Genomic DNA, 14,273 nt, shown 5'->3' with positions numbered 1-14,273 from the left:
GGCTATTTCGAAGAGAACCATTATTTGTATTTTTTATATGGAAAGTCTAGTACAGTATTTTCCCACAGTGGATAATCATTAATTTCTGTTGAATGGAAAAATAAATATTTTTAAAGTACACAGTGTGCTGGCTTAAAAATAAGCAACTGAACACAATTAAAAAATTACAGGGACTCCCCTGGTGGCACAGTGGTTAAGAATCTACCTGCCAATGGAGGGGAAACGGGTTTGAGCCCTGGCCCGGGAAGATCCCACATGCCCCGGAGCAACTAAGCCCATGAGCCACAACTACTGAGCCTACGCTCTACAGCCCGTGAGCCACAACTAATGAGCCCGCATACCACAACTACTGAAGCCCACACGCCTAGAGCCTGTGCTCTGCAACAAGAGAAGCCACCGCAATGAGAAGCCCGTGCACAACAACAAAGAATCGCCCCCGCTCGCCGCAACTAGAGAAAGCCCACAATGAAGACCCAACACAGCCAAAAATAAATAATAAAATAAAATAAATAAATTTTTTTAAAATTACAAAAATAAATGCACATTCACTTTCAAGATGATGTTATACAATCATTAATCTTCTCTACCTTAATTGGGTCACTTTGACCACCTGTATGTATGTGTGTGACAGAAAATACGTAAGCATAAGTGACAGAGGAGGAGAGAGAGCGGGGGCGGGGCAGAATTGAAGGGAGGAGAAGAGAAGGAGAGAGAGGGGTCTTTCGGTGAGTAGTCTGAAAATTTAGTGTGGTTTCAGTGTTTGCGAGGAGAAAGTAAAAGGAAAATTCAAGTGCTATTGTTTTCTACGTAGTTTGTCTAAAAACATACCCCGCAGAATCAAGTAGGTCTAACTTCACAGACCAGCTTACTGTCTAACTTTCTAATCACCATTCAAATTATCATTATTCTGCAAAAGCCTGGAAGAGTTGAATACCTAGTGAGGAAGTTGCAAAGCGCCTTTCCTCCTCTGAAATTCACAGCAATAAATGTGGCTTTGGATTGGCTTGAATGGACAACAGCTAAGGACAGAGAAGGGATCCGGAAATTGCATGTGACAGAACACGGTTTCCTCGCGTGCAGGCATGGCAGGTCAGACAAGGCCAGACTTCTCCAGCCTTCGCACTTGGTGCCCAAAAGCAAACCATGAGATATTCAGAAAAAAAATTTTTTTTGTTTTGCAAAAAAGTAACTACCTAACAGAAAGAAGAAAGTTAGACTGATAGATTATTAAGAAGTTTGAAGCACACACATTGGATTGTCGGAAACTTTTTAGTACTTGAGGTTTGGGTCATGTAGCATTCAATGGCAAATAATTAAATTGAAGAGATATGGATGTAATTTTAGATAACACTCAGGGAAATGTTTTATTGTAAAATTTTGTAAACACAATAGTATGTGTTAAAGAGACTATCTGACCTATAGTGGAGACAATGAGCATGAAAATAAGTGTCCCTCTTATCTTCACACCCAGAAGGGAATTTCTCCTCTGTCAATTAAACATTAAGGGGCAGGGGCACGTAGAATAAGGAGGACAATGTCAACTTCACTCGATTCCTGCAGCCCAACAAAAAGGTCTTTAGCTTTATAATCTGAACGTCCGTTAATTAATAAATTAATCCAAACATCGTAACAATAACGAATATCCTGCATTGCATCTTTCTATGTGCTTGCTATGCTTTTAGTTACATTTAATTTAATCCTCACAATAACCTCACGACATAAAAATATTATCATGCCCTGTACTGGGTCAGATATCATCCCCCCTAAATTTTTGTCCTTCCCAGACCTTCATTAATGTGACCTTATTTGGAAATAGGGTTGCTGCAGATGTAATTAGTTAAAATGAGGTCATACTGAAGTAAGGTAGGCTCTTAGCCCAATATGACTGGTTCCCTTATAAAAGGAGAAGAGATACAGACACAGACACACACACAGACACACAGACACACAGACACACACACACACACACACACACACACACACACACAGAAGGACGCCATGTGAAGACAGAGGAACAGACTGGAGTGATGTGTCTACAAGCTAAGGAATGCCAACAACCACCGGAAGCCAGGAGAGAAGCACAGAACAGAGTCTCGTCCCAAGAGGGAACTGATCCTGCTGAGACCTTGATTTTGGACTCTAATCCTCCAGAACTGTGAGAGACTAGATTTCTGTTGTTTCTAGTCACCCTCTTTGTGGTAATTTTGTTGCTGCAGCCCTAGGAAACTAATACAGATTTTGGTAATGTGCAATGTTGATTATTATTATCTAGTGTAATTGCTCCTTTATTTATGTGAATGTAAAACAAACAGTTTCAAAAGGTATTAATAATAGGAGACTAGTTCAGAAAATAACCATTTCATCAAATAGCTGATACTGGAAAAACAGGCAACTGCACTGGTTAGGTTATTGAAAGGAGAATAAAAAAGAAGATTGCTAACTGCAAATGGACTGACTTTACATTTATGATGCACAAAACGGGGCGGGGGGGGGAATGACAATTCTGAGAAAACTTACCCTATTCTGTGTGTCCCAGTACTCTTTAAATAGGCCTCTTTTCTGTCTCCTTCTCCTTCTGGGAAAACATGTACAAGAGAGGTAATAAGAATGACACTCCAGCACCAGCATTATTTCAGACGCTCTATAATACCTCACCTGTACCCGCAGCCCACATGCCCTTAGTGATTATGTTAAAGCAGCTGTCCACAGCGGTTTTATACATACTCACCCAAAATTCCACTGTCCTAAATTTTTTCATTTTTCGTACCTTCTCCAGTGTGCTCACAGATGGTGAAGGCAACTAAATGGATATGCAGCCAGTTACTTAGTAATTAATCTCAGTGAGTTTACTAAAGAATGGTGCAGAGTGGGTTATTATTGATACATAAATGACTTAGAGATTTCCCACAATTAAAACTTCCTTTTAAATGCTAACAGTGCAACTTCTTGGATGACAATGACAATATAACTAAGCTTTATGGAATCTTCCGGGTGTTTTACTAAACGACCTGTATGGATTACTTTATTCAGATTTCATCAAAAACTCTCTATTTAACGAACTGGGGAACTGAGGCACTGTGAGGAAGAGTAATTTGCCCCAAATCACATGGTTGGTAATCAGTAGAATCGGGATTTGAATTCACAGCCCGCCTTCCTGACTACCAGGCTCACTGCTTCTACAGTCACATTGCTGCAGCTGAAAACGGGCCATCCGAAACCATATATTCAATAAACTCTCCACAGTTTCAACAAAACTTATAAAAGCCTAACTTCAGGAGGAATCTTTGAAAAGAAAATACAAGAGAAGAGAGTAATGTAATTGAATGCAAAGATGAAATAACTATATCCAAGTGTATGGAAATTGTTATCATGGGGAGATGGTGACTATTTCTTTTCATCCCCCTACAGAAAAGATTCTTATTGAACCACAGAGGGGACGGGTCAAATACAAAAATGTAGAGTTTTTTTTTAAAGATGAGGTTATAATTACTTCACAGAAGTTTTGAAAACCTGGCAAGATAGTCTCTCTCCATGGAAAGGTTGTTCAGATAATCAATGTTGACTCTGATGGTCTCTTCTAGTTGCTATGAAATCCTCCTACCATGTCAACAGAATCACAGACTATGTGCATTTATGTATTTACTTATTAAGTACTATTTAAACAAATTATTTACTTACTTTATGTGTAAATTTACTATGTGCAAGTCATATTTCTAAGATCTTTTATATAAATTATTTATTCCTCATAAGAAATCTATGATACAGACACTATTATCCTCTTTTCGCAAGTGAGGAAACAGACACAGATTTATGACTTTTGATCCTTTGTTAAATTATCCTTCACAATCATAATATAGAATTAACTTTCCCAAGTAGGTCCAAATATATATATATATATATATATACATGTGTGTTTTATATATATAAACAAATATATTTTTTAACATCTTTATTGGAGTATAATTGCTTTACAATGGTGTGTTAGTTTCTGCTTTATAACAAAGTGAATCAGCTATATGTATACACACATCCCCATATCTCCTCCCTCTTGCGTCTCCCTCCCACCCTCCCTATCCTACCCCAACAAATATACTTTTAACATAAGCTTAGCATATACAATGTGATGAGGAAAAGAGAAGATGATTTTTTTCTCCAGTTTTATTGAGATACAATTGATACAATACAGCACTGTGTAAGTTTAAGGTGTACAGCATAATAATCTGACTTACACATATGACGAAACAATTTCCACAGTAAGTTTGGTGAACATCCACCATCTCATATAGACACAAAAGTAAAGAAATAGAAAAAACATTTTCCTTGTGACGAGAACCCTTAGAATTTGCTCTCTTAACAACAGGCATACATAATGTAGAGCCGTGTTAATGATATTTACCACGTCATAGATTGCATCCCTAGCACTTATTTATCATACAACGAGAACACGAAGTTTAGAGTGGGATGATCTGCGTCTAACTTGTGCTCTGCAATTGACTAGTGATTTGCATCTCTAAAGGTCAGTCCTCTCACCTGTAGAATAAAGACAGTAAACATATTCCCATTCTGGCTTGCTTGATTCTAAGGAGTTTCCCTGGGATGAGGAATGATCAGCGCTGAAACCGGGAAAGTCCCAGGCAAACCAAGACACCCTATTTGCTGTGAACCTCGAAGCTGACAACAGAGGTAAAAGTGCCTAACATTTGCTCGCTAAATATTACATTTCTTCCTACAGACTCAGGTGTCAATCCCTAGACTGTATCTCGGCTCCTGTCACGCTTACTGGTGCTATGCCTTCCCCTAGGCATGCTCACTGAATATGGTCACTATTCTGGTCTCTAACTGGAAATGACACCAACTGTGCTCCAAAGGCCTCGTGCTCACAGGCTCCCTGGTGCTGGGCGTGAAGGAAGAATTCAGTCTCCTTCAGGCACCCTGTGATGTATTTTGGCTTCTCTCTAGGTCAGCACATCTGAAGCTGAAGCGGCAGGATTATTTTAAACAGTTGCTAAGACAGAGTTCAGAAGGTCATTGTTTAGTCCCTTGGGACATTTTTCAAGACGTTTCCATTCTAAGTAACGACCACAAATCAATACCAATGACAAGGTAGAAAGAACAAGTGCTTTTTGCTGTGTGGTGTTTGGCCATGGTTATGCATTCAAGTCCACTGATCTTCTTTTTATCACATTTAACCAAGTGGGACAAGATATTCTACAGTTCAATTTAGCTATTCATGTAAAATTGATGCATTTTCATGAAGCTAAATCCTTTCTGTCCAATATCTGTGACCCTCTCGAGGTCTGTCCTGTCACTCACTCTCTCCTAGCCATATTCCTTGTGTTCCCATGTGCTCCTGCTGTCGTATCTGCCCTCGGTGCATTTTTTAATCAACCAAGGTGAAGCAAGAGAGAGATCCTCAGTGTCACTAACATCCTTACCTCAATTTACTAATTTCTGACCAGGGAAAGACTGGAGGGCAGCCCATGATGGACAGAAAGGAACGACGACAGTTTCATGTTTCAATTTAATTAGACAAATGCTTATGGACCATCCTTATTTGGAAAGATTAGCGCTAAATGCTATCGAACACTAAAAAATGAGTAAAACGTAATCCCTGCCATTATGAATAGAAGGGAAGCCAAGCATGGAAGTGATTAAACTACAAAGCAGGCTGCGAGGTGTGGTGGTTAAGAAGTGCAACACGATTCTGGATGGTGACATCATGTCTACTTGTAGGGAGGGAGAAGCAGGACAGCCCTCCCAGAGGGGACACGCATCCCACACCTTGAATGGTCTGCAGGACCAGATCATTCTAAGGCCAAATATGGGGGAAATCAGCATTTTGGTGTCATAACAAATGGGAAGAGTCAGGCGTGTTCACAGAATAAAAGCTGTAGTTTTAATACATTTTGTCAATATCAGGGGAGTAAGTAGAGTAGAAAATATGAATGAATATTAGGTTGGGGTCAGATTAATTGGGCTGGGGTCAGAACAAAGGGCACCTGTGCCACAAGGTTAATGAGCTTAGCGTTATCCTGGTGCCAGTGGAAAGACAATAAACAGGTCTTAAACAGGGAGACGACATGGCCAGTCTAGTTTTTAGAAGGGGAACCAGGAAAATAGCAGATGGGTTAGAAAGGGGGAGTACCGCTGAAGTCAGGCGAGCAGTGGGGGGAGCCTTCGAAGAGGATATGGCGATGAGATGGGGAAACCGATGGGAAACCCCGTCAATAAGCATGCAGGACTGTGTGCGTGTGTGTGTGTGTGTGTGTGCGCGCGCGCGCGCACATGCGTGAGTGGTAACATTACTGGGGGAGAAGAGTGGAGATGGATGTATTCCTTCACTCAACAAACATACAGTAAGTGCCTACCATGTGTCGGACATTCAAAACGTAGACATCAAAAGTTTGGTTCCTTCTTTCCTTAAGAATTTAATACTTTAGTTGGATCACAAGTATAAGGAATGATTCCAACCCAATATGACTACAGCTAAGATTGCAACAAATACCTAGACTGGTGAGTTGATGAACATAGGGCAGCTAAGAAGGGAAGAGTTAACCAAGAACAGCCTAGAAAATTGCCAAGTGTGCCACAGGCGGTAAAAGGTAGGAAACTTTAGAAGAGGCCAATGGCCACCTGCTCTCTCTAGGGCAGCTCCTCCCAACTCCTTTCTTCTCAATGGTTTGTAATAAAGGCACCTACACTGATTGTTTCAGAGAATATAGAACCATTTAAAATCACGTTGCTTGCTTATTAGAATATGCATGCCACTATATCTCAGTCACCACTGCCACAATAAATATTTAATGAATGAATGAATGAAGGCATTATTACTGTTCAACCCTGATCTTCTCTCAGAATCCATCTCTCTCTCTCTCTCTCTCTCTCTGTTACACACACATACCTCCCCCTCACCTGACAGCCGTTTTCCTTTGCAGGAGGAGAGGAGAGACGGGGTAGCAGACAGAGCAGAGGCACCAGGCGGCTGGCTTTGTTAGTGCAGGGGTGCAGTGCCCACTCCTACTAATTCCGAAATGAGTCATTCTAGCCTCCTCCTCCAACTTTAACTCCTTCTCTGCTACGTACAAGAGCAGCGCTCAAAGTACATGGACTCAGTACCTGAGTCGTAAGACAGCTTGACCAACTACTGGGTTATTAATGGAGAAACTCCAGCATCAGAATTACTCAGGGAAAACTAGATCCAGGAGGAGCAGCAATACTCACCTCTTATAAGGAATGGCAATGACGGTGGTAATTAGGATAATCAACAGCAACAACAAAGCTGTCCCTGCGGCCACGAAGAGGATGGACTGGTTATTGGTTTTACCTAGGAGGAAACAAAGTTATAGGAGGAATTAGAAATTCAGCTAAAGCCAGAAAAGAAAGGGAAGTGGGAAAATTAGGAAAGGGTATATTAATCATCATAGGGTAACAATGTAAAACAAAGATTCCAATAAAAAATAGGATGAGATAGGGGAAAAAGATTTTTCTTCCAGTCTCTTAAATACTTCTGACTCCTCACAGATTTTCACTAGTTCCTGGATCTAATGGTGGGTTTGACACCTTATTGAGACCAAGAATAGAAAGCATTCAAGACAGATATCACTTCATTCTAATGAGCTCCTGATCACATACACGAAATCTTTTGTAGGAAAAAAACACATCAAAATAGTATATAAATGAAGATTATTTCTTAGTTCTATTGCATTAAGTACATCCAAGACACAACAGTATGTAACTCTGATGTTTATAAGTGGAATTTTGTTCAAGAAATATTGTCTACTCAATTACGGTTAATGATAAAAATAATCAGGAAAGGCATGTTACTTTTCCAACTCAGCGATTAACTGGAAAGGGCTATGGCCAGGGAATCTAAAATTCTCATCCTGGTTCTTTCACTGTTTAGCTGTTTGACCTCCAGCAAATTCCTAACCTTCTCTGCCAGCCTTCCTTCAACTGTCAAGTGATGACAACACTTCTAATTACATCACAGAGCTGTGATAAGAGGCTAATAAGGCAATATTCAAATATTTGCTCACCTCTGGAGCCAGATCCCATGAGGCCAGAGACCATTTCCTCTTTCAAATGTCCTCCTGCCCACTGCACACCTCACCCACCGCCACCCACAGAGCTCCTTACAAGAAGAAGAAACTCATCAGTATGTGTTGTTGATGGAAACAGGATTGAATTGAAACCGAGGCGCCCTCTTTTTTTTTCTTCTTCTTCTTTTGCGGTACGCGGGCCTCTCAGTGTTGCGGCCTCTCCCGTTGCGGAGCATAGGCTCCGGACGCGCAGGCTCAGCGGCCATGGCTCACGGGCCCAGCTGCTCCGCGTGGGACGGGAAGATGTGGGATCTTCCCGTCCCGGGGCACGAACGCGTGTCCCCTGCATCGGCAGGCGGACTCTCAACCACTGCGCCACGAGGGAAGCCCCGAGGCGCCATCTTTATGGCCATCTCTATATCTTTAGGCAGCAAATTTCCCAGGAAATTTGTAGGAAAGGGGCAGCTATGGCAGAGAACAGCACAGCTTCCCTCTCTCTTGAAATAAAAGCTCGAACGCTTGTACCCTGACTCCCAGGCTATCTGGAATCCCACAGCAACCTGTAAACCATACTTTTCACAGCATTCTTCCCAATCCTTCACTCAGATGATTTCTTCCTTCCTGACCCACTATAGCTGAGATTTTTTTCATGATAAGAGCTCAAAGTCTACTCCACTCATTCTTTTGCAAGCTTTACTGCAAAAAGAAACTAAGTCAAAAAATAAACATTATTTTTATGTTTTAAATTTGTTAACCTATAAGGTGAATAAAGATAGAAAAAATATATGAACACTTTTAAAGACCTTGTATGTAGTGTCTAAGATAGGGTTTTGTCCAAATACGATGGGGAGAAGGAAAGCAAAACTTATTCAGAACAAAAATACATTGAACAACAACAACAAAAATACATTGAACCACCACTGCAAAAGGAACAAGGATATTTTTTCCCCGTCAAATATGAAATTAATGTTTTTAAGCTCTTGGCACATTATTAAAAGCAAACAAAATACCTGAAAGTATTTGCATTATAACACAGGCCTATAAAAGGACCGCAGTTGCTATGCTGACATAATTTGAATACAGTAGATGCTAAGGTTAAATTAAATAGGCATGGTGGAAAAAAATGAAAGTTATGATCAAAAAATTCATTGACAGTATTTTGGGGAAATTATTTACCTGTTTTTTGAAATTTAGATCTTAATTACAGTAAAAAATTACAGTAAAAAAAAGCCAATCTGGGTGGACTGCAGAGATCTAAATGTTTAAATGTAAACATGAGAAGAAACTATAAGTGAGTATTATTTAATCTCTGTAATGAGAAACGACTTTCCAATTTATACAAATAAGCAAACACATAGGATTGACTGGGTCAAAATGAAAAATATCTGTAGGTCAAAATCATCACAGGTAAAGGCAAAAAATTAGTATCTTTAACATACCTTTGCTGTCAAGAAAAACCTATGTTAAGAGAATAAGTAAGATAAAAAACAACTTATTAACCAAAAGTGCTTAAAGACAAGTTTGCATGAAAGGAAGAAGGTGGCAAGATGGACGACCTCAGGCTCCATTTGGGGAGAGAAATCTGCCGCAACCTGCCTCTGGGAAGAAATCGCTCTCTGTGCGTCAGACCTTTTCACGAGCTTCTTGTACATTTGATTAATTACTTTTTTCCTAAAGAAATGCTCAGAAATGTGAACAAAGAGTTTTGTGGAACATTTATAAGAGCAAAAAGAAAATCCTTCTTTCCCAGCAGCACTCTAAAGTAAGACAACACAGCTGAGGGTCTCAAATGTAATTAGAATCACAGGGCAGGGGGATGGGGGGAGGCTCGTGAAACCACAGATGGCTGAGCTCCCCCCTCAGAATTTCTGACTCAGGAGGTTTGTGTGGGTCCCAGAATTTGCAGCTCCTGTGTGATGCTGGTCTGGGGCCACCTCCTAGAGAATCACAGCTATAGACATTAGGATCATGAGTGTAAAGAATCCCAATGAAATGGAAAACTGCTGACTCCAGATAGAAAGTTAAGTAAAATTTCAAAGCCGGAACTCACAGTTGTGCATGCTATGATATCTCAATCAAGTACAGAACTTAGGAGGAAAAAGCCTGCCAGGCAGCAACATGCCAAATTTTTAAAGTGATGATCTTCAGGGAATAGAATTAAAAGCAATTGTTTCTTTAAGCTTTTTGCTATTTTCCAGATGTACTAAATGATGTATTGCTTTTAATAATCGGAAAAAAATAGTACAAAAATTTAAAGGTCTGCATGCTTAAAGCAGAATACTCTGCCAGTTTTTCGTGGTTATATTTAAAGTGCAGGATGTAGAGAGCATCTTTGCAGAAGTGTACTCAGAATCCTTAAGAATTAAGATGGCATTCTTTGCTAAGCTCTCAGTTATATGAATTAAGTAGAAACCACTGAAAAGTATCTTCATTTGTTTCACACTGCTCACTTTTAAAATCTAAATTTCAGATGCATTCCTTAATGTGACATATGTTGCCTCTTTTTAACCTCTTCTAGCAATGGGTGACCTGCTGGACTCAGATCCATCTTCTTCACTCATCTTTTAACACATAGTGTTGAGGCAGACTGTGTACCTGGCATTAGAGATGAAATGGTGGGCACCGCAAAAAAGCATGGGAGTCGGGTAGAGATTCACTTACAATCCAGAGTATCCCAGCCTATAGCCAATCCTACTTGTTACCTCCTTCTCAGCTTCCCACCCCTCTGCTGCGTTATTGTGAACCAGCAGTACTTGGACCAGGCTGGTGTAAGCACCCAACTTGCTGGGCCCTGTACGGCTAAAACCAAAAAAAATGGAAAAGCAAATGGGTGTGGGTGCTTTAGGGAGTTAATCAATAGTTCCTAACCTTCACTTTTTCCTAAATTCTTTTAACAGATCTTAGCTTGAGTGACGTCAGCCCTCAAGCCCCTCTCTTAAAGAAAGAATTACTGTCTCTTCTCGGCAGCCATTTTTTTGCCGATTTTTTTTTCAACCTTCATCCCAATGCGGTGTTGGTTCATAGGAGGACAAAAGTGTCGTGAACCATAAAGCCATTATTTTCCCTCCCATCAAGAAAGATAAATAGGACTCCCCTGGTGGCACAGTGGTTAAGAATCCACCTGCCAATGCAGGGGACATGGGTTCGAGTCCTGATCCAGGAAGATCCCACATGCCATGAAGCAACAAAGCCCGTGCACAACTACTGAGCCCGTGCTCTAGAGCCTGCGAGCCACAACTACTGAGCCCACGTGCCACAACTCCTGGAGCCCGTGCGCCTAGAGCCCGCGCTCCGCAACAAGGGAAGCCACCGCAATAAGAAGCCCGCGCACCGCAAGGAAGAGTAGCCCCCGCTCGCTGCAACTAGAGAAAGCCTGTGTGCAGCAACGAAGACCAAATGCAGCCAAAAATAAATACATAAAATAAATAAATTTATTTTAAAAAAGGAAAGAAAGGTAAATACAGTTAAAACAATTTAAAGCACATCAATGAGATATATAAATGAGTAACTTACTCGAGGACTGCAAACCTCCAGGCTACGTTCTGCCAATGACAAGTATTTACAGCTGAGTTATAAACCCTTAGAAAGGCTTGGGATATAAATGCTTCCAGGTCCTTGCCTCAGAGCCAGGCGGGTAAGAGCAGGCATTGATGTTTACTATTTATCTTTTATTAGAGTCTGGGTGGGGTTAGGGACTGGGGAAACCAAGCAACTTAGAACCTACATATCTGGACCAAAAAACATGCTGAGAAAAACTCAGAGATCCTGACCCTCTACCCAGCCCTGGGCAGTCATGGTAGATACCAGTAAAAGTTATTCTTGCTGTCTTACCTCATTAAAAAGAAGAGAAATATTTGATTTCGCTCTATGTACAGATGGGATACACACTGTGTATGTTCCCACAGGATAGATGTGTGTTAGGTGACAGACTCAGCACTATCAGGTTGATTCCAATTTTTGACTCACTGTATAATGCAAATATCCAATCTTCGTCCCACATTAGACACTGATTTGCTGAAAAAAATAGATGGAGGAGGGAAGCCTTCAGTTCTAAGTCCTATCTTCTAATTCTTTTCCCTGGAAGACCCCGGCGTGAGATCACTTGATCTTCTGGACACTTTTTTGGCAACTGCAAAATGATGATGCAATCAATCTAAGGGTGGCCATGGGAGTGGCTCGAGATAAAACATGTAGGGGGGCTTTATTTACATATTTAAGCACCACATAATGTAAGCTGTTAAGAGTGAACTTAGGTTTTGTCCGCACACATTCAAAATTAGAGTTAAATAACTAATTTCTATTCTTTTCACGTTGACATTCCACGTTGCACTAGTCATGTATAACAGAGGATGCTTGTTCCTGTAACTAGATTCACCTTTCTGGGGAAAGGTGGAAGTGCTGTTGATAAACATGTATAAAATGGTTGTAGCTTTGGAGGACCACTGGAAGAAATGGTAGTCTGAAGTCTGTTGAACGTTCCTGTATGCCTGAAATACAGGCATGGTAATATGATCCCAAGTTTTCAAAGGTCGACTTTCTTTGTGCAGACCGATTTTATATCCTTTGTAGTTCAGAAACCTTTCCCTGTTTTATAGCAAGAAGGTCCTAGGGAATAAATCATTTTCAGAGAATTAAAGGGCCATGACATCAACCTCTAATTTTTCTTCTGAGTGAATAGTAACTATTCCTACTCAAAATGAAAGTATTATCGTATATGTGGAGTCTAAAATATGACACAAATGAACTTATCTATGAAACAGAAACAGATTCACAGATATAGAGAACAGACTTCTGGTTGCCAAGGGGGAGGGGGGTGGGGGAGGTGTGGGTTGGGAGTTTGAGGTCAGCAGATGCAAGCTATTATGTACAGAATTGATAAACAACAAGGTCCTACTGTATAGCACAGGGAACTCTATTCAATATTCTGTAATAAACCATAATGAAAGGAATATAAAAAAGTATATATATACATGTATAACTGAATCACTTTGCTGTACAGCAGAAACTAACACAATATTGTAAATCAACTATACTTCAATAAAATTAAAAAAATAAAAGTATTATTAGATTTTAACTGAGAAACATAAGGTGCAGAGAATCTAAATAATTGTCCTGTAATTACAGAGCAAGCCAATGAGGAAGCGAGTTTCTAATCTTATGTACACATTTTGGTGCAATGGTTTTGCCTCTCTTGATGGAAAATAGTTTCCCAAGTGACTTAAACACTTTAAAACTTTACATCAGTTGAGAAACACATAGTCTAAGATAGGCTGTAAAGTCTACTACTCAATAGGCTGACCGCAGTAGCTACATTTTCTGGTGTCACTATGTGCACTGGCTGTACTCTGGACCATAGTGCTCTACAGCGACTGAAGTACGGTAAGGGTACCCATGTCAGCATATGTGGCACAAGGATGGTGAACGTTCTGATTTGGTAATTTGTTGAGAAAATGTTCAAGGCTGACTCCATCATATTAGATGTCTCACCTTTCTACCCAAGTATTCCTTAGTCTTACGTTCTATTTCTTAAAATATTTCTCCATTTTCATAAAGAGATATTATTTGTTAAAGGAGATTGTAATTTATGCATCACAAGTCAGAATGTCAAGGCCTGCACACTTCCTACTCACTTCTGTGGTGAATTAGTGTGCAGAAAAGAGTTAATGTAGCAGCCCGAAGACTGCTGGCCTTAGAAAGGCCTGCTTACAAGGTTGGCTCCTGGCTAGTGTGTGGGAACTTGGATTTGGAGAGTGTTCTCACCATTTCTTAACTGTTAGGATGGTTTATTGAGTCTAAACTGTTGATACAAACAATGTGGTTTATGCTAAACACCTGCTTTCCTTCTGGGAATTAGTCCTTCTGACTTTGCCGCATGCATCTTTTCCCTTTGCTGATTTTGTTTTGTATCCTTTTGCTGTAATAAATCAAAGCCATATCTTTGGAATGTAATCATCAAAGAAGAGAGAGCCTGTATCTTCCAATTCTGTGGGAAGGTAGAAGCCTAACTTCCAAAGGCACCTTGCTCCGAGGTGCAAAACTACCTCCTGGCGTAAAGATGTAAGCAGCTCATTTTTCCTTTGGATGAAGCCAATTAGCTAACATAGATGGTCATACCAGGTGAATTTAGGATGAGCTGTATGTGACAAATGATGCTATCAAGTCCTCCTACTTGAGGACTAGTTACTGTTTACGTTGAGAACATGCATATAATGGGTTGTATCTGCCAGGCTTTAC

The 14,273-nt window shown here is 40.3% G+C and overlaps 1 protein-coding gene across 1 annotated transcript in view; it reads right to left on the bottom strand.

The window, feature by feature from the left end:
- CD226 (CD226 molecule) overlaps window positions 1–14,273 on the bottom strand; it is a 101,325-nt gene that overhangs the window by 4,915 nt on the left and 82,137 nt on the right. Inside the window, exons 5-6 of the mRNA XM_067698861.1 lie at window positions 7,222–7,324; window positions 2,518–2,575 (exon numbers count right to left, since the gene is read on the bottom strand). Coding sequence (XP_067554962.1) covers window positions 2,518–2,575; window positions 7,222–7,324 — 161 coding nt within the window. The remainder of the gene's footprint in view (window positions 1–2,517; window positions 2,576–7,221; window positions 7,325–14,273) is intronic.

The sequence above is a fragment of the Pseudorca crassidens genome, chromosome 12 (assembly GCF_039906515.1).
Source record: "Pseudorca crassidens isolate mPseCra1 chromosome 12, mPseCra1.hap1, whole genome shotgun sequence".
NCBI classification, from domain to species: domain Eukaryota; kingdom Metazoa; phylum Chordata; class Mammalia; order Artiodactyla; family Delphinidae; genus Pseudorca; species Pseudorca crassidens.
Note: the sequence above shows the minus strand (reverse complement) of the source record. Positions and strands in the feature narration are given on the sequence as shown.